This window comes from Centruroides vittatus, unplaced genomic scaffold, assembly GCF_030686945.1.
Source record: "Centruroides vittatus isolate TY-2023 unplaced genomic scaffold, ASM3068694v2 scaffold_3315, whole genome shotgun sequence".
Lineage (NCBI taxonomy): Eukaryota > Metazoa > Arthropoda > Arachnida > Scorpiones > Buthidae > Centruroides > Centruroides vittatus.
In genome coordinates, this window is record NW_027122703.1 from 2,724,560 (window position 1) to 2,748,894 (window position 24,335).

Here is a 24,335-nt window from a genome sequence, read left to right on the forward strand (position 1 = left end):
GTATTTTAGTGAAGTGTGAATAAAGCATAACTTGAAATTTGCTCCCTTTCACGGCTTGTGCCCTAGGCAGTTGCCTAGTTTGACTAAATGATAGTGCCAGCCCTGAATGTAATATATAATTCTTACAAAAAAGGATAATTTTAAAAATATATATTTAGCTTATGATTTTGTTAAACTTTTTGCCAATAGATGGTGCTACGTGTAAGACAGAAATTCAATAATATTTTGGGGTGGGATGTATGACATTATCTAAGAAGTATGTAAACGTAACTGCCGAGTTTTGTAGCAATTGGTTGAATGGCCTAGGAATGTATAGCAAGCAAACAAACAAACAAACATTCTTATTTATATACATAGATTTACAATTAATTATTGTTGTTATATTACAAATTCATGTATGTAAAAATTAATTTTTCTCATAATAAATACTCCATTATAATCTATTATTATTATGCTTGCTGAATAGAGCCTTGCTGAATGGATGTTGACAAGACGTGGGTTTTGTATTGCATACTTAAACCAGTCATCCAAAATTTTAATAGCTGGAATGTATGTTTATTATTATTTATTTTTAATTTTTCAAAATTTTAATGCTTTCATGTTTGTCTTACCTGTTTATCATGCTCTTGAGCTCCCAAAACTTGTAAAAGTTTATTAGTTTCTTCTTGGGTTCTTTGTCCAGCTCTTGAGAAGGCAAATAATACTTTCACCTTGCTACAAAAAACAAATTATTTTATTTTTATAGATGCAAAATCAAGTTTTATTATTTTAAGTTTATCTAAAATAGAAAAAAATTCTAGTTAATATTGTAGCATTCTAGGTGGTTTGTTTTTATGAATGCAGGAAAAGAAGAGAGTTGAGAAAAATGCTACAACAAATATTTAAAACCCTTAAACATACTACTATTTTTCCCTTCAATATAAAAGAAATGATAAAAATAAAATGTATATGAGGAACACAGTGGGAAGAAACCTACATAAAAATGCAATATCAGTTATGATTTAGAATTTTTCTTTAAGACATTATTAGCTATATTAATAGCATGAATGTTGAACTTAGTCCATTTAATCTACAAAATCTCAGAAAAAGAATGGTTTTTAAAACACTACCAACTTTTTTCCTGAAACTGAAACAACAAACAGATGAGGCAAAACTTTTGTTGATTTTAATTAAATATATTGAAGGATAAACTATATAATTAAAATAAGAATATATTTTTCTGTTTCTAATAGAATTATGACATCATCGTGGTTGCAGAAAAGTTTCAATTTAAAAATTATATCTATAAAACTACATTATTTTAATGAAATTGCTCAAACTATTCAAGTATATATTCTAAAATGATAAATTGATCATCACTTGTACATTCTGCCCTTAATTAAGCCATGTGTGTCTTTCTTGATCCTTACTGCAACTTTATAAACTTTGTACTTACTTCTTACATATACGTAATAATTATCAGCAAACCTACAAAAATATATAGTGTAGTGTACATATGGACTAAGTTTAACTCACAGCTTGTATCTTTAACTTTAAGATTATTTTTATGAACCAAATTTTAGTGTCCAAATTACAAACTGAAAAATGTTTTACTAGTAAATAATGGAAGAGAAATAAGTTCATTTGTTTTCTTTTTATCTAAATATATAACAAATTTTCCAGTTTTTTTTTTACAGAACAGTACTAACTATAGTATTTTATATACATATAAAGGATGCAGCTCTTGCATATTTGATAGGCAATACATGAATTCTATCACAAGATTTGGTCACTCCGTTATACCAACAATAAGTGTTCTCATTCCAATCATTGTTTAATTTATCTTAATATTCTTAAAAACTGACAGGAATGTAAACATTACCTACATAAAAGTTTGTGTATTAAAAATTAATACGTATATATATTTACTTCATCCATTCTTCTTTTAGGGCCACAAGAAAAGCAAATACAGCTGAATCCGAAAATAATTGATCTTGAATAATTCTTTCTATTTCACTCAAAACATGAGGAACTATTTTAAAAAAAGCATAATTATGTTTAAATCTTTATTAATTTAATTATTTTTGAAGTATACTTACTTCTTTCTGGTAGTTTTGCATTTGAAAAAAGAGAACAACAAAAATTTTTTAGTGGGATGTTTCCACTTCTGTTTAATGTCTCTTCTTTACTTTTAAAATCAACTATTAAATATAGTTCAGAACCCATTACATGAGAAGGAATAACAACATCTGGCTGAAGACTGAGAAAGTTGCATTTCCACGAATCTTCATATTGAGGAGAATCAAAAATAGGATGATAACATCCCCGAGGCAGAATTTCCTAAATATATAAAAAAATTTAATTCTTGTTTCTAATTGAGTTAATTTTATTAAAAAGTAATTAATATTTTTACCTTTATACATAAAATAAATGATTTCATTAGTTCTGGAAAGTTTCCTCTTATTATAATCTGATTTCCAATCAAAACATGATGAGCTAGACTATGAAATTTTTCTTTTCCTAGAAACTAAAAATGAAAATTTTTTCTTAATTTTTAAATATAAAAATACAAAGTATCAAAAAAATACTTAAAATTTTAAGTAAGTAATAACATTAAATTTATATGCATTCTGTTTGATAAAAAAAAACCATTGCTGTACATAGTTTCCTATTTTACAAATAAAAACATTGGGTTAATGTTACCCTTGGTGGCAAGATGGCAACCAGAAGGATTTTTCCCTACATTCAAAACAATGACGGGGAAAATTTTCCTTAATTCAAGACTGCTATGGGGATAATTTTTTCCCCTGCGTTCGACGTGGCTTACATGTTTCCGGTCGCCATCTTAGTCTTCTACGGAGACTGCGCGTTGCGCACTGTTTCGTAATAACACGACCTAGGAACTCCTATACTATAATAAGATACTGTAAACCCTATTTTAATAGAAAAAAACATTTTTTTACTCACGTTGATTGTCTGTCATTTCCCTTTTTTACATTTCCTCCCGACTTTCGAACTTTGATCTTCGTTTATAATAGATCCTTTTTCCCCCTCCTTGTTTTGCGTCGGCTGCAACTTTCGATGACTTCTTATTTTTTCTTTTTTTACTCACGATGGTTGACGTTTCCTTATCCCGATCCTTCTTTGATTTCTTTGAATTCTTCTTCTTATTATTATCAACGTTTTGAACGTGTGCAGACGGAACTGTCTCGGGTTCTACACTAGCTTTGAGATATCCCGGATGCTAAAGCCGAAATCGTCACACCACATTCTAGACATAGGTAGTGCCATATGAATGACAAGATACATCCCAAGGACAGACTACCACATTTGCTTTTAAAAGTTCCTTCATACACTGAATATTTAACTGCACACGAACTGCATCTAAGAAGACATTCATTTCTTTCGCTTCTGTAATATAATTTGCATGTCTTATCGCACGTAGAACACGGCGACTCTATCTGCTGTATACCTAATTTGACCGCAAATTTGAATGCATTATCAATTGCTGGGTTCAATCCCAATTCCGAATAATCTGTTTCCATCATTTTATAAAACTTCCTGGTAGTACATTTGGCCCAGAATTCCTTTGAACTCAAATCAACGTCGCCCATGACGTGCACGAAATTTCAACAAAAAGAACGCAATTTCTTTTTGTTTTTACTCGTAAAAAATATAAATTACCTTTTTAGCAATTCGGAAAGAACAGATATTGTAAAAAAAATTCAATGCCAACACTGAACATGCAACACACCACTGTCTTCTAAACTCCCTGCAAACAAAATTTGCATAATTCGACGATCTCGGCACCAACACATTTCGTCACAACATTTCCAAAGAGTTCCCTCTCACGTCACAAACGCGAAATCGCGCGTCTCCGTTTCAAGGTTACAGAAAACATGGCCGCTACGTCAAACGCAGGGAAAAAATTTTTCCCGTCGCCGTCTAGAATGTAGGGAAAAATTTCCCCAACCGCCATCTTGCCACCAAGGGTAACATTAACCAAACATTGTAATCAACCACATAAAAGGTAAAAAAATCAATTTTTCCTATACTTATATCTATACATTCAATGGATTTTTTTTTAAATTATAAAAATATAAGCTATTTATAAAATCTTTTAAATCTAAATATAAGAAAATGAAATTTAAAGTATAAAAACTCTTATTAAAATGTATTTTGGAACATAAATTGTAATAAAAGCAATAAAATATTCAGTTAGTACTTACTTCATTTTGTTTAAATCACTTTCTATTATAAATAGTAGATAAATCTTGATATTTTTATTTTATATAAAACATACTAACAAAATTTATAATTACAGACAAAAACACGGAGCATCTCGGGACAAAATTAAAACTAATAAAAGACATGTCAAGGAAATTCTTCTTGGATATAGATATCAACTTCAAAACAGTGTAATCTTATTTGTTGATAAATTCTCTGCTGGCTGGATGGCTGAGGCAATTAAGGTGTCAGCTTACCGTCCCAGATATGTCAAGTCCCTCAAGTTGCCCCATTTGCTGATCCACCCAGTTGCCCCATTGTGGATCTGGGCAAACCCACAATGGTCATAGAAAAATGCCCTCTTTAGTGCTCAAAGAGTAGAAAGTCAAAAATAAATAATAATAATAAAATTAAATTCAGCCTGGTAGCAATTTGGATATTAGAAAATTGAGCTAGGTTATTGTTAGAGATGTAACCAATACATCAGCCTATACTATCAATGTATTGTTATCAGTTCATTTCACAAATCAATGTTCCAATCCCTCTTTTTTTTGATAGTGGCTATCAAAATGCAAAGAAACCAGAACATTGAAATCTGTTCATTTTATGAACCAATATCAAGAACATTCTGATATGCCGACATATCAGTATCAGTTATCATCTCTAGTTACTGTTTATATGAATTATTTAATGTATAATCAATTTGGTGTCATAGTCTCTCTGCTTTTATTCATTAGAGTTCCTTATTTTAATCTTATTAAAAACTCTCTAAAGCATTTTAAAAATGTATGTTTATTCTACTCTTTAAAACTTTCTTTTCTATTCTACCTATTTGAATGGGAAACTGAGGATGAAATCAGTTTTCAAAAACGTTTTTTTTATATAAAAAAAACCCTTAAATCTTTAATCAAAAATAAATTCTTGAACTTTTTATTTGTACGGATCTTAGCTAAGATTAATTTTCTTAGATTCTATTAAAATAATTAATTTCATATTCATCTTAAGAAAATGAATTAAAAGTAATAATTCTTATAATAGCATTTAGTAACTTACTGATATTGAATATAAAAGAATATTTATATTTTTTTAGATTTTATTTACTTTTGGATAGAAAAAATAACTCTAACTTATTAAAACTGCTATTAATATTTATTTTTTTTTGTTAAACAAAAATTGTAAGATATGTAATTTTAAATACATAAATTACTTACATTAAATACTTCTCTTAATGATTCTATTCTTGAATCTTTAGGAGAATCTGGATCATCTTCCATTGTCAAGTTATTAAATTTTGTTTTAATCTCATCAGTATCTTTATTAGTGCATATTCTTATAAAACCATCTTCAGTCTCTAAAATTAAAATATTTTCATTTAAAATTAGAAAAAATCAAAGAAATTATATCATTTTACAGTTAATAAACATTTTCTTAATTTAATTTGGAACTAATACATACTGTATTTCCTAACATTTTACAACATATAGAAAACTGTTTTTTGACCTAATACTTAAATATTGCAATAAAATATATTTTGTAAGTAAAATTTTTATAATGTTTCTTTATGTAAAATTTTTGTATTGATGTAACAATTGTAGTTTTTATCATTATCATTTACATTTTTAAAAATTAACCCCCAAGACAACCTTCCCATTTTGGGGACCAGCAAGGAGATATCCAAAATGTATCCATTCTCAGATTTCCTATTGTGTTTGAACTCAAATCAGCATCCATGAAATCTTTGAAAACATGGATTCTCCATTTTCTTTCAAATAACCCAGAATTATTTTCAAGACTTTCCATTGTTCTTGTCTCTGATTATTATTAAATCAATTCAGGTAAGGAGTTGCATATGAGATATTTGGTTTCATTTCTTGAACCAAAAACATTGTCAATCTGTAATTGAAGTTTAATGTTTATCACTATCATTTTTCTATGCATTTTAAGTTTGGTTTTCTTCTATTGGGGTAAGAATCAATTTGCCTTCTTCCATTACATTCCGTGATTGATTAAAATCTTTTATTAATTCTTGTTGATCAATACTTAATATTTGATTTCTCTTATCTCTTGTAATATGTATGTCTAATATGTTCTTTGGTTCTCTCGGATTTTTTTTATTTCTGTTTGTTTTCTCTAATTGTTGGACAGTTTTCCATTATCAATTCATTATTTGAAGCAATTACCATATCAAAGCTATTTTTAAATATTGTTCTGATTGTCTTTCAATGGTTCTCTTCAGATAAATTCAATCAAAAACATTAAATTAAACAGATTTTGATGGAATTTGAAGGCCAGTGAGAATAAATTCTATATATTCTATATGCTACATATTAGAATGAATCATATCAAAAGATGAACTGCTTAATTATATTTTATTATGAATTATTCTAGATTATTTCTAAAAGTACTTATTTGATTTTAAAAATTCTTAATTATGTCTTGAAACTGATCAAAAAATAAATTTTATGGATTCTGGTCTTTAATTCTGTTGAGATGAGGATAGAACTTAAATTTTGGAATTAATAGAATATTTAATTAACAATGATTAGATTATTCATGCTCAACAATTCCTAATGATGATAAAATAAATATCGTGTAGTGTGAGAAATTAATATAAACACAACCAATCATTGTTTCAGTAATATTTTTGCATCAGTGTTGCTTTAATTCATTTAAGATCAAAAATAAAGTAATTAAGTCTTACTTCAAATAAGAGTTTCAGTTAAAACTGATTATGACAATATTAATATGATATATTATTTTTTCAAAGTAATTTAAAATAATGTATTGAATATGAATTTAAATTATTACCTTCCTTTTCCAACTGAATAATGGTATCTTCACTTGGAAGACCTTCAACTAATCTTTCACTCAAACGACTAGCTCCAGCTTGTAGAATCCAAGTAAACCACAAGTGTAAAATACTAAATATATTTTTATCATTAGTTAATTCTGTCAAAGAACGTCCCTTGGCATTGCCTCTCTGCCGACGGAAATTATTAGGCGTAGTAACTCTAGTAAATCGATTAAACCTTATAGCCCTCTGTGAACTTTCTGACTGCTCCACCTCATATACCTATATTTTAATTGAAAAATAAATAAAAAAAAATTATTAATACCATGAAAATTGTAATACATCAATATTAAAATTTTGATGTATCTCAATATATTTATTTACTATTTTTAATAATTCTCTAAAAATGAATCTGAAGTTGACCTAAATTTAGATTAAAATAATTTGAAAATATTTTTCTAATTTCATTAATTTCTATAATGTATTATATATTAATATACTTGCTAATATGAAACTATGAAAATAAATCTATCAATCAAATATGAGTAAATAAAAATATAATCATTCAGATTTAGAGACTAACAAGAATCAAACTTCTTAAGTTTAATTAAATAATAATTTAATTCTACTATATAAAACATGACTATAAATTTAAAGAAACATATTTAAAATACATAAATATTTTAAAATACCTTTTTAGCTTTATCTTGCAATTCTTTAATAAAATTTTGGAAATTTTTCACCAAAAATTGCCATGAATTTAACAAAAATGTTTTGTCCATCATCACAACTATCATACTATACCATCTTTGAAAACCTCTAGCTTGACTGTCTTTCATAAAAAACGTATGACTTAATACATGACCACGACGATTATCTCCAAAAAATATAGGACCTTCCATTCCGGGGCACACCTAAGTTTTGATTGGAATTTTTGTGTAAATAATTTAAATGAGATATTTTGTAAAATACTACTACATGAAAGTGTCATCAAAATAGTTAATATTATAGTAAAATAAATATGCAATTTTTGAGACATTAAGATTGAAAAACATTTCATCAGGTGAGAACTAGTGTGTTCCATCTGACTTAGCAACAATTTTACAGAAGAATTTAAACTTTAGTTTTACCAACTTTTGCAGATAAGAACCAAATTTTCATACCAAAAACCTGCCCTCTACTGCTCATAAAATGACAAAACTTTTTAACAGAAAGATGATTGTCCAAACAACAGATTAAAGTGAAAAAAAAAAAAAATGTAGATAGAATCCTCCAGTTCTCACCTCAATTTTTCTAAAACCACATTAACAAAACTAAATGGAATTGTTTCTCTAAATCATAAGTTCCCAACCTTTTCTGACTCGTGTACCTCTTGGCAGCCCATTTTTCTAAATTGTACTCCTTACATTAGAAAAATGTTTGTACTTTATAAGTTGTACTTTAAACGTGTTGCAATGGTAAATAAATAACAGTGACATGGCAAGAAAGGTGCACAAGGCTGCCGAACTGATTAAGATTAAAAGGCTATCTGTATAGGTACATATGTTTAGTGTTCAGTGTTTTATCTACTTTTCTACTCACCATACCATTGCCCTTTGAAGTTGGTTAATAAAAAAAACTAATAATAAATTGTATATATGTATTTAAAACTCAGAAGATCAATTTGTTGAATTCAAGTTATGTGATGTTGCCAGAGACCTCAATGCAGAATCCGAATATTCTTATACTACATCCACCATTATTAATTTTTCTGACTGTACCCTCAATTGAGAATTGCTGTTCTAAATGCACAAATGTATAGTTAGTTATTCATATAAAGTTGGAAAAAAAAAAATGTTGAATAATAATTGTTTTCCTAATTATATTTAATAGTATATCAAATGGACTTTATTAATAAATATAACATGCAAAGAAAAACGAAATAGGATTTTGTTACAAGTTACCTCACAATTGAACATTTCATAATTAGAAATGTTCAGATCAGATCAAAATGTTTAAAGAACTGATCTAATCCTAGAATTTTTATATCCTTTACTCATCAATTGCACACCGCGTTAAATAAACAGTAACTTCTCACCAAAAAACCAACAACGGTGCGTTATCAGATGTAATTACAATTTTTCACAAACGTTTTCGAACATAAAAGTTCTTCATCAGGTGAAAAAACGGACAACTTATACAAAAAACGTTCGATGGAACAGATTTTCGAAAGAGCCGTGCGCAAGATTCGAAATATTACTCGTGCGGTTGTCGTCACCGCTGCGCATGGGCGGAAGTGGAAACTTTCCTGTAATGTCATCCGTCATAAATGAGCATTTGCCATGCGACGGATAACGATAACTCCTCTTTGCCGTTGATACATTTTTTATCTCGGGCGGTTTTATGTATGTGTACCGCCTCCATCCATCTCAAACGGTGTATAAGGGGTGTGATGTGGATAATCCTGGCCTTGTCAAACCTTGGCTGTATATCAGGATCTGTGGCGTAACGTGCCAAAGCGGTTGTACATCTTTGATGACGGATGTCTGCTTTATGTTCTTTAATTCTCGCTCCTAGCGATCTTTTAGTGGAGCCGATGTACCATAAGTGTTCGTCACACCTGTGGTCTGTCAGCGGGATGGCATACACCCCCGGCCATACAGAGCATAAAGACAGCATACCGCTCACCTACAATCCATATTTAAGGAAGCTATATTTGGAAGTTGCCAAGAAGAAACAAGTCAGCATCACCTATAAAAGATGCCCGAATATATATCAGATGCTACGGAATGCCAAAGATCCCCCCAATCAAGACAAGCTACCGGGGGTGTATGCCATCCCGCTGACAGACCACAGGTGTGACGAACACTTATGGTACATCGGCTCCACTAAAAGATCGCTAGGAGCGAGAATTAAAGAACATAAAGCAGACATCCGTCATCAAAGATGTACAACCGCTTTGGCACGTTACGCCACAGATCCTGATATACAGCCAAGGTTTGACGAGGCCAGGATTATCCACATCACACCCCTTATACACCGTTTGAGATGGATGGAGGCGGTACACATACATAAAACCGCCCGAGATAAAAAATGTATCAACGGCAAAGAGGAGTTATCATTATCCGTCGCATGGCAAATGCTCATTTATGACGGATGACGTTACAGGAAAGTTTCCACTTCCGCCCATGCGCAGCAGTGACGACAACCGCACGAGTAATATTTCGAATCTTGCGAACGGCTCTTTCAAAAATCTGTTCCATCGAACGTTTTTTGTATAAGTTGTCCGTTTTTTCACCTGATGAAGAACTTTTATGTTCGAAAACGTTTGTGAAAAATTGTAATTACATCTGATAACGCACCGTTGTTGGTTTTTTGGTGAGAAGTTACTATTTTTATATCCATTTTTACATTCAACAATTACATTACGTTAATCTTTCTTTTAATTTTCAAATATTTTTCATCATGTTATTCCTATAATTTACTAAATAGTGATTAGTCATACAGTCAATTGTCAAATCAAACCCTAAATAATGAATGCAGATAAACAATACTTTTTAAAAATCTGTTAACGAAATTCACAAAAGAAAATGTTGGCACACTAAATAAGACAGATAAATCAGACTATAATTAGCTGACTTTAGAAGATCTGAAAGTCATAAATACAGGATACAAAAATCAGTAGACATTTAAATAGTTGATATTTCAGTGAATTTTTTGATGTACAGTACAGTAATGAGGTAAGCACAGAAATGCATAGAATCATGGGGTTTTCTTCCAGAAAGATGTCAAAATTAATTTCAATTATGTCCACCAGGTGGCCAGAAATGCTGTCCATAAAATTGTTGCTTCTCTTCAGGCTGTGCTTGACATTGAGCAGCATTTGCTATAATGCAGTTCTTGGTGATTTTACAGATCAAAGCATCTCCTGGTGGACTTAATTGGAACTAATTTTGACATCTTGCTGAAAAATCTGAAATCCCTTTGTGATTCTATGCATTTCCATGATAATCTCATTACCACATGTCAAAAATTTAATAAATATGGACTTTTTTAAATGTTTGTCTTTTAGATGGTTTTTTTTTTTTGGATGGTCTTTGTGGTTTTTGGATCACCCTTAATACAGGGTGATCCAACCTACATGGGAGACAAAACATACCAATAATAATTTTATTTTATTACAATATACTAAATAAATAAAAATTTCTATAGATTTTTTTAAAATATTATATTTGATATAAAGTAATTAGATTTATATACTTTAAATTTCAATCTACATTTAAAAACTAAAATATAAAATAAAAAATTACATATTTTATTAAATAAAAAATTACCTCGCAACTTAAGCTTCTAACACAAGCATGTCTAACCATACTGAATACTTCCGGATGAAGTGGATGTTGTCCACTGATATAACTAACTCTAGCTTCATGATCATTACTAATAAAACCTTTTTGATTTCCGGTCATTGAAGTACATCCCTAAGAAAAATTTTAAAGTAAAAAATACATAAATTACCATTTTATTGATTCCAATCGTTAATTGTCAATTAGCTGTAATGTCCAGATAGTTTCAATATTTCATGGTTATTAAAAAAGCATTCTTTTTTATTGCAGGATAAAAATAAACAATTTTTAAAGTAACTTTCTAATATAAAAATAAATCCTGTAAGTAAAACTATTACATAAAAATTAGTTCAATTGGTAGTACCGATTAATTTGCAACATATCCTGGAAAGTACACTATTAGCTAAATGCTGAAAACAGAGCTAGTTATGTATCTATGAACATCTATTTATTTCTATTATTTTTAACTAGAACTGATGACTAAAATGCATCATTGAAACATCCATCGAGCAATCATAGATCCATTTTAAAATAAAAATTTAAAAGTATTACCACCATTGTTCAAGAAAATTATCTTCAATTCCTATATGTTGCTTTAATAAAAAGTAAAATACATTACAGCCCTTTTTACAAAGAAATATTATATTTTTATTTGTGTTGGGACTATCACTTGCAGACATTTTAAACTGTTTTACATATTTGTGCAGAGGCATAGCCTCAAAGAAAGATTATTTCTGCAACGGAAATAGTTGTTCCTGGTGATTGGACATGGCAAGCAGTGAAGATAGGACTAGTATCCATCTGTAATGTATTTTACTTTTTATTAAATTGTAATTCTGCCAGCCCTTTTTACAAACCTATATGTTGCTACTTGATATAGAATTATACAGGGTGATCAAACAGTCACATATGTCAGAATAGTTTTGTAAACTGTGTGTCAAGTTATTTTTATTGTCTCGTGCCAGAAGACGAAACTATAGTGACTGCTGACTATTAACAGAAACTCTGACTTTTGTGTGAGTCATAAAATTAGCTGCAGTGTAGCTCTGTTCATTGAGAAAGTAAAATGATTTTTTTTCTTACAAACGATGGATTTTCATATAGAAAAAAGATCATATAATTAATATTATATATAAAATATATTTAAATTTTGATGAACTAAGAAATAATCAAAACTCACTTCACAAGTATCAGGAGCTTTGTCTCCAGAGATTTCTCCAGATATAGAATTTGATCTCTGTAAAGATTCTGGAGGACCATACCAAGATTTTTTTGGAAGTGAATTTTCGTTATTCTCTTTAATAGGCCACGGTCCTTCTGAATCGTGAAAAGACTGGGTGCAAAATAAAATACTTGGTCCATGAAGCTCACAAAAATGACAAAGAGCAACTACTGCATTCATCTGTAATATATTGACAAATTTAATTATAAATGCCAGTAATTCAAAAATTCAAATTTATCTACAGTTAATTATAAATTTAAATATTGGAGAATTATATTTAAAATATATAAAAGTCCAGTGGGTGATCGGTTAACAAACATAATCTGTTCCAAGACTTTGTTTGCTATCCGAATTGTTCATTAATTAATCAATTATTGATTTACAATAGATTTTTATGGGAATTTGATTAATTCGTTCTGGAGACCCCAAAAAAAAAAATATATATATATATATACTTTCTTACTACATTTATTTATATGTAATATTAAAAACACATTAATAAAAATGCAAGACTGTGTATATGTCATATTTTTTCCGATTGTGGGGATTAAAGAATCTGTCTAATGTCGATTGTTTTTTTCTCTTCTTCAGGATTTTTCAGAAGTAGTTAATAGCATTGTAATTGTAGAGATCCTATTAACCTCAACCTGGTTTGGATGCCTTTCTAAGACTGTTGTTCTGACATCCTCCCACTTCTTCAAAAGATGCTTAATAGCAGATATTGGCATTAATCCACTTTTTCCGAAGAAAACGTATCTTTCTTAATAACATAACACATGGCACCAACATAATAATTATAACACTATTGGTTAACTATTAGTGTTATAATTATTATGTTGGTGCCACATGTTTGTAAGCTAATGAGGGGTCCTTGTACCCAAAATGCATCCTTACCTAAATTTGAAATGTAATTATTAAAGACTAACTTCTTTGTAAAAGATCTGGTCCTTCTTTCTGTCGGCCTTGGTGTGATAAGCTCTCCAAATTGTTAAATCCTATTTATTAGGTTATCTTACTCTATCTAAGCCCGAATAGGGGCCAGTTACCGTTAAACAGACCTCCCAGAAGGCATTATTCCCCACGATACGACCATCATAAACACAGACAAGTACTATTACATGACAATTACATCACGCTTTACCACGAGGCAATATAAACTAGAAGCTCATGTCCAACTAGCTTCTATAAGACAAGACATTACTTTGCATGTCTAACCAAACAATTCCATCGCTTTCCTTTAGATTAGTCTTTTATATTAATTTCTTATTGTATTTAACACTATTTTAATTCTCTATAAAATGTGTTTTTGGTATTTATTTTGGAGTGTCTAGAACGAATTAATTGAATTTACATTGATTCATATGAAAATAATTGACTCGGTTTTCGTCAGTTTCGGATTTTGCCGATTGTTTTCAGATGAATTATCGACGAAAACCAAGGTATCATTGTATATACATATGAAAGAAAGTAGTTTAAATGTATTTAATACAAAAATTAAACAACAAAAAGAACAAAGTCTGTTAACTAAACAATACATGAGCTGAAATTAAACTTCCTGTTCAAAAAAGATACTAAAGACAATTTATTTCATTCATGGAATAGTCTTTAAGAACAAACATTAATAAGAAACATAAAAATTAAAGTTTAAAATTATTATTATTACAGCTCTTTAGGGCAAAATTGAATTTTTCAAATAAATACTATTATAAGTAAATTTATGAAGATAATAGCAAAGTGCTGATAAATCAAGTTATAAACTCTGAAGCTAATTAAAATAACGTAAATCATCAGTTAAACAAATATTACATCTGATAAGTTAAAAATGAGGAAATACATTTTAAACATGAACAAAGATGAGAAAAGCTGCATAAAAAAACAAATCATTATTTCTGTTTTTATAGTACCGTAATAGGAATGTTTATATCAACTCAGCAAATGCACAACATAGGCCTATTATATTCAATTTCTAATCTGAAAAGCTAAATTTATTTTTCATTATAATTAAAATGGCTGACAGTATTTTTTAAAATAAAAAAAAAAAAGGTTTTTGTTTCATTATTTCAACTTTATTTATTAAATTTTAAATTACTATAGCCACATGTTCAGAAATTCGAACATAACTGAACTTTAAGCCAATAATTTAGGGATGGATTGTACAGTAAAAACAAAGTCTAAAATCCTCTATAAAGGTTTTCAAAATCCATTTTGTTTTTGAGATATAGTCTTTCAAAAAAAAAATCATGTCAAAAACTAATTTTAAACCTCTTCCTAAAAAGATATTGTTGTTTGTTTTCCACTCCTGTGTTGGTTTACTTTAAATATTGAAAATTGTTTTTCTGTATACATACCACTGTGCACAAGTCACTGGTTTGGTGTATGCATATGCATCCACAAATGTCATTTTGAACAGTTCTTGTGAATTATTCCGATTCATTTCATTTAAAAAATGAATTGTTATTCAAAGTAAATTTACATTGAAAAATTCTTGCTTTCCAATCATTTTTTTTATTGTAAAATGGATGGATAATCAAAATATTAAAGTGGATTAAAAAAGGCTTTATTTACATTGATTACAGCAGGGCCGTACATTTACTTACCTCAATCGGTTGACAGAGCATAAAAAAATTACAAAATTACTTTAAAAAGTTGACAACTCTAGTGTTAGTACTTTGGTGGAAAATTTGAAAAAGAACTGTATCTTTTTTTGGTAGGGTATATCTCAAAAATAAAGCAGACTTTGAAAAACCTTTATGGAGGATTTTAGGCTTATTTTTGACTGTAGAACCTATCCTGAAAATACTGACTGCAAGTTCAATTACACTATGTGTATGTATGTGTATATGTATATAGGATAGATGTACCAGTTTTGGCCAGTGTAGTACCAGTTCTGGCCAAAAAAACAAATTTAACTTAAAAATATAATCACAAATGAAACAAACTTTTATTGTTAACTGTTCACACAGTTAACAATAAAAGTTTGTTTCATTGGACAGATTTGAATATGTGGTGATTATATTTTTAAGTTAAATTTGTTTTCAGGCCAGAACTGGTACATCTACCCTATGTTATGAACAAAGTGATTAATCAGGTATTATTCATAAGGACCGGGCATTATGAATAATGACCAAAAAAGGCGGGCAGTGTAATAAATATTGATTAATTTATCAACAAGAGCAGTCATTATGAATACTGCTATCACCTAGTCGGGCAAAGTGATAATAATAAGTTGAGGAATGATCATCCGACATACGCTAGCTAATCGGCACTCAGTTGCGTGTGCGTATCGTGTTTAGTACTGAATTTAAAATTTGATTTAAAAAACCTCCACTTATTTCATTTAGAAATATTTACTTTTTGTGAATTATTTCAAAGTATTTTTAAAAAGAACATGTAATCTTTTAAAACTAAGTACTATTAACTATATTAATTAAATGGCAAAATTTTACCTATGTGCACCATCTTGGCGATGGTCACAACTGTTTGTGCTCTCGACAGATTCCTCCCAGAGGAGAGCCGCCGGCAGGCTGCCGATTGTTTAACGTTACTAGATATTGATACATACTAGTTATTGATACGTGTGTTCAAGAACTACTGTGAATAAATAACTAGTGACATTAAACAATCAGCAGCTCCCCTCCGGGAGGAATCTGTTCAGAGCACAAACAGTCATGACTGCTGCCAAATTCGGTACTAAACGCAATACGCACGTGCAACTGAGTGCCGATTGGCTAGCGCAGGGGTCAGAAATACTCGCAAGCCGCATGTGGTTCTTTCCATAGACGTTTGCAGCTCTTCAGACAAACTCCAATCTCACCTCATCTCAAGCAGCCTTATAACTTATGAGTTTGAGATAGAAATGCCAAACAAACTTCAACTTGTACGGCATACTCTCTACCATTCTTTAGCCAGTCCGCACATGACCACTCGCATTGATCAATATGAATCGCATGAGAGTGGTAGCATTTAAAGCATATCTATATATATAACCTATTGAACGCGTGTCCGTCTGTCTGTGTAACGTTATGCCGAAAACGGCCACTAGAGGCACCCCTGTTGTGTGTCGTATTTCGCACATTTAAATTAACAATATAAATTATTATTTACATTAACAGTATAAATTGTTATTATTCATTTGGCCAATAGCCAATAACAATATAAATAATTCAGTATATTTGTAATAGGAATTTATTATTGTCACGGAATGCCTGTAACGCGCACTAGGGAGCGTCCTTCAACACAGTTGGTCGGCGATCGGCCAAGCAGTTAAGCCTTGATGCGGCTCTCTGGTACTTTTGGTATCTTGTTTCCATGACGATTTGGCTCTTCTCACTTGACAAACTGCCGACCCCTGGGCTAGCATATGTCGTATGATCACTCCTCAACTTATTATCATCACTTTGCCTGACTAGGTGATAGCATTATTCATAATGACCGGTCAATTTGATAAATTATTGAAATTTATTACAATGCCCGATTTTGTTGATCATTATTCATAATGCGGGTACGAAGGGGTTAATCACTTTGTCCATAACATATATATTAAATAAAAATACTAATTTAAATAGTGTAAATTCTATTGCAGATTTATTTTCAAAAATAAAGTAACAGAATAATATTTAATGAAGAAAATTATTATATTATTATTCATTGCCATGACAATTTTAATCCATACAAATGAATATTTTATATATAACAGAGAGCAATTTTTATTTGAGAGGCCACAAAACCATCAAATTCTAAAAATTTGTAGTCTGCAAAAAAACAAGGCAGCCAAGGAAGCAAATTCTCTGACTTTTTGACAATTTTTAACAAATTCCCTGACTTTTTGCATTGTTATGCTCAATTAAAAAAAAAGACTGAATAAGAACAAAGTATTAAATTTTATTTTTGTTTTGCATGGTTCCTACACACCTGGAAAGTCAGGGATTTTCATTAGTGTTCAGAAAAAGTCAGGGAATTTGTTAAAAATTGTCAAAAAGTCAGAGAATTTGCTTCCTTGGCTGCCTTGTTTTTTTGATGACTACAAATTTTTAGAATTTGATGGTTTTGTGGCCTCTCAAATAAAAATTGCTCTCTGCTATATATAAAATATTCATTTGTATGGATTAAAATTGTTATGGCAATGAATAATAATATAATAATTTTCTTCATTAAATATTATTCTGTTACTTTATTTTTGTGTGTTCACTTTTTTGTGTGTTCACTAATTTGCATATGCAAAGAGCTGCCATACTGGTATGGCAACTCCTTGCATAATAACATATTTCTAGTGATCTTGGGTAGGTTACCTATAAAACACAACAGCTCATCTATGCTACGTCTATGCAAGCCATCAGCAACATGAGTCACACAGAAATTTCTGGCTACATCCCTTCAAAAGGTAACATAAATAAAGTCTGCTATTAGCATGACAATCAATACATTCAACATGTTCTGAACTATTGTTTCATTAGAAGATATTCAGCAGAAAAATACTCAACCTTCCAGACTAGGTGGCAAATAAACCAATGACATATTCCATTTTATATAAAATGGGAATATCATTTGTTTGTTCACATATACTGTATAATAATTAGACACTGTCAACATCTTCATTTAATAAAAACAGTAAACTGGAAATGAGAAATACTATTTAATAACTTTAAAAAATTACGTGTTATATTTTAAAACTTTCAAACACGTTTCGTCCAAAATTCATTTTAAAGTTTTCATTAAAACACAAGACAAATCTCATAATTTATATAAAAAAAGGAGGGAAAAGGATTCAAAACATGTAAAATTGTATGGCATTATTTTATTAAAAAGCCATTAAAAACCACACAGTTTACATCTTCACAAATACAAGAAAAGTAAAAGATACGCTAAACTAATGAATATGTATGTTTAGTTAAGTTACAGCCCACAACACCCAGGCAAATCTACCTAGAGGAATGCCTTCTTGGAGATCTTTTTAAGGGTAACCAGGTCCTATTTGGGCATTACAGATGAGGAGAAAAACCAGAAAACTCCACATCCTGGCCAGGTGCGAACCCATGACCGAACTCCCGGCGTTCGGGGAACGGAACCGCTTGGCCACTGGCGGACAAGTAACGAATAAAAAAATTATTTTATTCACAATACACTTCAGTACTTTTTATATAGAATATAAGGAAAGGAATACAAATCATTTATCTAAAAACTTAAGTACGCAATTCATATTGCAAGTAATAGAATGAAACAGTGAAAAATAATAACAATTAACACATTTGTAAGATAACAAAGCAAATACCATGTGACTAAATGATGATAACAGTGCAATATTGTTAAACAATAAAATTAGGTCAGTGTATAATAGAATTTATTCTTAATTATACGAGTACAGTACTTAAAGTATGGTCAATTTGTTATATATTACAAACTACTACAAATCTATAACTATTTTGACAGTGTATTGTTATAATATGTATCCATAAAGCAATACATTAACCTAAATATATGTAAAAAATTACTTTTTATCTGAAATTTCATGCAAATTATTTGCTCTTCTATTGCCAACGACGTCTTCCTTAATTGAAATTAATATTCAACTCCGTTCTTAGTTCTTATAAAGTAAAATCCGATTTGAAGACATTTTAAATCGAAAGCCATCTTCCTAGCATGTTTATCACGAGGGCGCCACACCTAAATCCCCATTTCTATTTTTATAAATTAATAATTTCGGATTATTATTATTATATATCGAAATGAATATTTATTAATTAATAACAATAAATGTAACTTAATAATAAAAATAATGTTTGGATTAAAATTGTAATATATAATAATTAATTATTTTTTTATTCGGGGATTCCACAATCGACATCGCTGATCGTTAGAGAATATTCAAATTCAATTCTCATTTAAATAGGATTTTAGAATTTATATGGAAATTATCTTTTTCTTATAACGATCGATATAATAGAAAATAAGAATTATCCATAGAATTTAAAGCAAACTTAGTTTTTACTCTAAATTTTTGGAAAGTGTTCTGGCTGGCTCGTAACTTTTTGACGGCCGGATAGCCGAGTGGTTAATATGGCAGCCTCCTGCTCTGGGGGACCGGTAATCGAATCCGGACTGGTTGAAAAATCCCCAGCAATTTTTCGGGAGTGGTCCGTCCGGATATTTTGGGCCCGTCCCTCACCACCCGGCCTCCCCATTGTGGGCCTGGCAGAACCCCATAATGGGCTTGATAAAAAGAGGCCTTCGTAGTGATCATAGGGTGGAAAAGGTTTTTAAAAAATTTGGAAAATACTAATAGCCAATAACAATGAAAAAATCTCCTTTCTTGTCGTACGCCTAAGTGGAAGACAGGCAGAAAGCATCAACAGAAACGAGTTTGCGCATCGGTATTTTCCGTTACAAAATGTTTCGTTATAACCCTACGAACAGTCATAACGTTATAAGTATCAGTAAAATCTTTCGATACAAGCTTACATTATAAAATAAGATCGTCACGGTAGCCAATCGGAGTAGTTGTTTGCTTATGACGGCGCCAATAAGATGTAGCAAACAATTGACGTCACTTTTTCAAACATGTTGAGGGAGAAGATGCAATTTCATTTTTCTGATGCTAAAAAGCTTAAAGCGATCCATAAATTAAAATCTGAACATGTGACTCAAATTAACATTTGGAACATTTTTTCATATTCAATTTAATGGTTTGATATAAGAATTCTTAATCTTGCAATTTTAAGTCATTTAAACGCAATTTTATCATTTATTCAGAAGCGTGATCCTGCAATTTAAAAAAAAAGACTGAACAGTTTCTTTTTCTGAATTTAAATATATTCTTAATTGAGGCGTTAACGAAATCTCTTCTGTATGGCTTATAAGATTGTGTTCGTTCTCAAAATCTGTTCGATCGATTTTGATTAAACTTTGTCATTTTCCATTACTTGGGATGATGAATCCAAAATGTAATGAGGGTACATTTAAACGTAAAAAATAGAAGTCCGTGACTTCGTTTACGTTACACAGAGAGAGTTAAAGTGACAATGTTCTTGATCTCTGATGCAAGTGAGCGCGCCTAACGGAATTTAGGCCTTTTTTTTTTTTTTTTTTTTTTAACTCTTTCCGCCCTGTGGGCACTAAGAGGGCCTCTTTTAGTAGGCCCATTATGGGTTCGGCCAGGTCCACAATGGGGCGACCGGGTGGTGAGGGACGGGGCCCGACATATCCGAACAGACCACCCCCCGAAAAATTCCTGGGGATTATTTGACCCGTTCGGATTCGATCCCGGGTCCCCCAGAGCAGTAGGCTGCCACCTTTACCGCTCGGCCATCCGGCCGTCAAAATTTAGGCCTAGGTATCAAAAATAAAAACAGCATTGCATGCGCTTAACGGAAACTCAGCGCGAAAAACGAACAAAACACAAGAACAAAGCAATCGATTGTGATTGTTTTGTTCTTGGATCGTGTCTCCGGGTACAGTATAAGGCCGGTAGGTACAGTACAAGGATCTCTTCTTCTGTGCCTAACAAGTGCAGGGATCGCTTTTTTCTTTCTGGTTCCGCCTGTTCTATCGCGATACGACAAAGTCGCCTGATGTCCTAGTTTATATTTAGAAGTCAAATTACATATAGATTTTATATACGTTTTATATATACTCTGCCTTTATCCTAGTCGCAGTGCTCCTAGTGAGCAAAAGTGGCTCTAGGTAGAAAATTCTGCTCTGTTCTTCCATAATGTTATCTAGTAACCTTGGCTACAGCAAACAATACCTTACTTCCCATGTTTTGGTTTAAAATGATAACAGTGGTAATTTTTTTTCCAGGTAAGAGAAAATTTAAGTATGTTGAATTGTAATGGGGAAGGTAACAGGTGCTTTAGTTTCCGGTTTGACCTTGTGAAAATCTGTCAAGCTGTCTGTCATAGAATTAAAAAAATGGCGTAAGTAAAGAAATTTTACTTTATGGCAGCAACATGAGTTAATGCTGTAACCTACAAAATATTTTATCTAAAAATAGTATTAAAAAGTTTTTTACTAGAAAATTAAAATATATTTTAAGTAGTTTGTTCTGACACATTTTAACATAGTATTTCCAATTTTGTCCCCTATACTTTTTTACTCTTTCCGTCCTGTGAGCACTAAGAGGGCCTCTTTTGAAGCAAGTCCATTATGGGTTCGGCCAGGGCCACTATGGGACGACTGGGTAATGAGAGATGGGACCAGACATATCTGGATGGACCACCATCTGAAAAAGTCCTGGACTTTTTCGACCTGTCCTGTTTCGATCCTGGGTTCCCAGAGCAGTAGGCTACCATCATGACTGCTCGGCCATCCAGCCAGTTAGGTTAGGTTAGATGTAGTGTAGTCGCAAAAAGGTAGTGCGATTCAAACCGGCGCCCCTAGTTTGAATCTACACTGTCTAGGGAGTTTGTATGGACAAAATGCAATTTTGTGGTGCATTATTTACAGAACGGCATAAATGCACAAAAATGGCCTATATATTCGTAATTAGTATTAAAAAACAAAAACTGTGCGAGAAGTAATTTTCTGTCTTTTTGGCCAATGTACAGTACATAAAGCCCCAAAGTACAAGGGCTTCGCCTTGTTTATAAAAGTACCAGGACCTCATTCTTGTACGTCCTGGCATGACTACAGCACTGGTTAGGCATATTGATATACTATCGATGTGAATACCTTAGTGTGTAAACAGAAAAGTTGGATTTGTCAATAAACAGTTTCTGGAAAGTTTGCCAATGAACCTGTTTACCTGATAAACTACTTCGGTTACTTGGTTGATATTGAAAATATGATAACATGTTCATAAATATTACTCATCTCAGACTTTTGTTCCAAAATAGTTATAAGGGCTGTCCATAAATTACGTCTGCATTTTTCTTGAAAGTTTTACTTCCCTTCCCCATTGTCCCAGTTTCCGTAACCCCGTCCCCTCTTCGAACGTCCAACAAAACTGAGCTCCCCTCAAACCTTTATCACTTTATGAACAATAAAATGTATAATCTGTATAAAGTTTAATGAAATAAAACAGCATGTATTGAAGTTTACTCCCTCTTCCTCCTCCCTTCCGGTGTGGGCGTCATAGACAGCCCCTAACTTGTTCAATCTGTCTTATTAAGCATTAAAGTATAAGTAAATATGGATCATATGGATTCAAACATAATAAATGTAACAAATAGAAATAATAAAAAAAAATTAAACGATATTCAAAATGAAATTAACAATATACTATATGCAATACACAGTATAATTTTATAGTAGCTAGTAGTATTTAAGCTGCTATTGTTAGCTACTCTTCAAATTATATCCAATTTAAACAAAATTAATTTGGAGTGCAGTGCTTTGACAAATACACAATTGTTCGTTCTTCCCCTCACAATATGGTGACCAGAACACTGCACGCATATATATTAGTTTCCATGGTTGTCTAGCCTTTCTTCCTCCCATTTATAGCTCTATGATTCCGCCAAACTGATGTCGAACATATACTATCACTTGATTGGTCGTAGCGGCAACGCCAATTATACAACAAATTGTAATTTTCCTTAGCAATGCCTTGTAGATTGTTTCCATATTAACCGCCATTACCACTGGATATGTGCAACTGGAATAAAGGCTTACTTCTCAATGCATTAGCTATTTTGTGACAAGATGCAATCAGAGCACCAACTATCGGAACAGAAATTCATTAATTTGCCTCATTACATGGAAGGTTTAGAACAGCGCAGACCAGAGAGAGACATAAAAACTTCACAAAATAAAATATTTACATCAAACACAAAAAGTTCTTGTAATACATTCTGTTATCATAATGTCTGATTAAGTACAGCAGAAATGGACTGAAAAATATAACTTTGATGGAGTTTGCAAGGTGTAGAAGGTTGAAATTTGGAAGTCTCATAGAACTTGAAATATTTGAATCTTTTCTGGTAATATACTCAACATTCTCATTCGAGTGCCCTTCCATTTCATTGTAAGAAGTCTAGTTCTTTGGCTTCTACTCAAACATTTCATGTCAATGGGTCAGCCAAGACCAGCCAATGTAGCTTTGTTACAACTTTTTTTTAACTGTGGATTATGTGAGCAATAAATTATAGATTTTAATTTAAAAACTGTTATCTAAGAAAATTCAAAAATAACTGCTATATACAGTAACACAAGTCACAAGATCCAAAAATTTAGTCCTTGTTGTAAGAACCTATGTTTACATATAGATAAAAAAGAGGCAATAATCTTATAATTTTACAAACATAACTGGATCATTGGAAATAAAGATTTCTATCAAATTTGAGATGCAAAACTGTCATTTGTAAGCAATTTCAGAAGTACAAAATTGAAATAAATTGTTAGATAGAATTATCATGTAATAGCTAAAATACCATGCATTGTGATTACCAATTTTAACTTAAATCTAGAGTAAGATTTAAAGTTAACTCGAGGAGGAACTCTGTTCAAATCCTTACATCTCCAATGACTAGTGATTTTCAGTGCTGTCTATCCAAGAAGTTTTGTGTGCTAAAATAGTACTTTAGCTTCCATTAAACTTAAATAATTTGTTTAAACTTTACTGTGTATCAAATGTACTTTATGCACACCAACATAAGCCAGTTAGAATTGAGCTTCAAAGAAAGTTGAAAATCACTGTTATACAGATATTCAATAAATAAAGATCAATTTGAAAAGTTGGAGATGAATGTTAAGTTTAAAATATGAATATAACATTAAATTACAGTATTTAATAATTTAATGTGTCAAAATTATCATTGAAATAATGTGTAGTTTAAGTTGAAAATGAAGTTTTTCAATA

The 24,335-nt window shown here is 31.0% G+C and overlaps 1 protein-coding gene across 1 annotated transcript; it reads right to left on the reverse strand.

The window, feature by feature from the left end:
- Positions 1-325: 325 nt before the first annotated feature.
- Positions 326-19,209, reverse strand: BHD (Birt-Hogg-Dube). The gene is made up of 11 exons (XM_067286377.1): positions 19,033-19,209; positions 12,503-12,724; positions 11,311-11,457; positions 7,690-7,911; positions 7,015-7,279; positions 5,418-5,557; positions 2,393-2,506; positions 2,079-2,319; positions 1,909-2,011; positions 612-714; positions 326-542 (listed from the first exon to the last, which is right to left on the reverse strand). The coding sequence occupies exons 2-11, from the start codon at positions 12,722-12,724 to the stop codon at positions 450-452; spliced, it is 1,650 nt and encodes a 549-aa protein (XP_067142478.1). The 5' UTR covers positions 19,033-19,209; the 3' UTR covers positions 326-449.
- Positions 19,210-24,335: the final 5,126 nt, after the last annotated feature.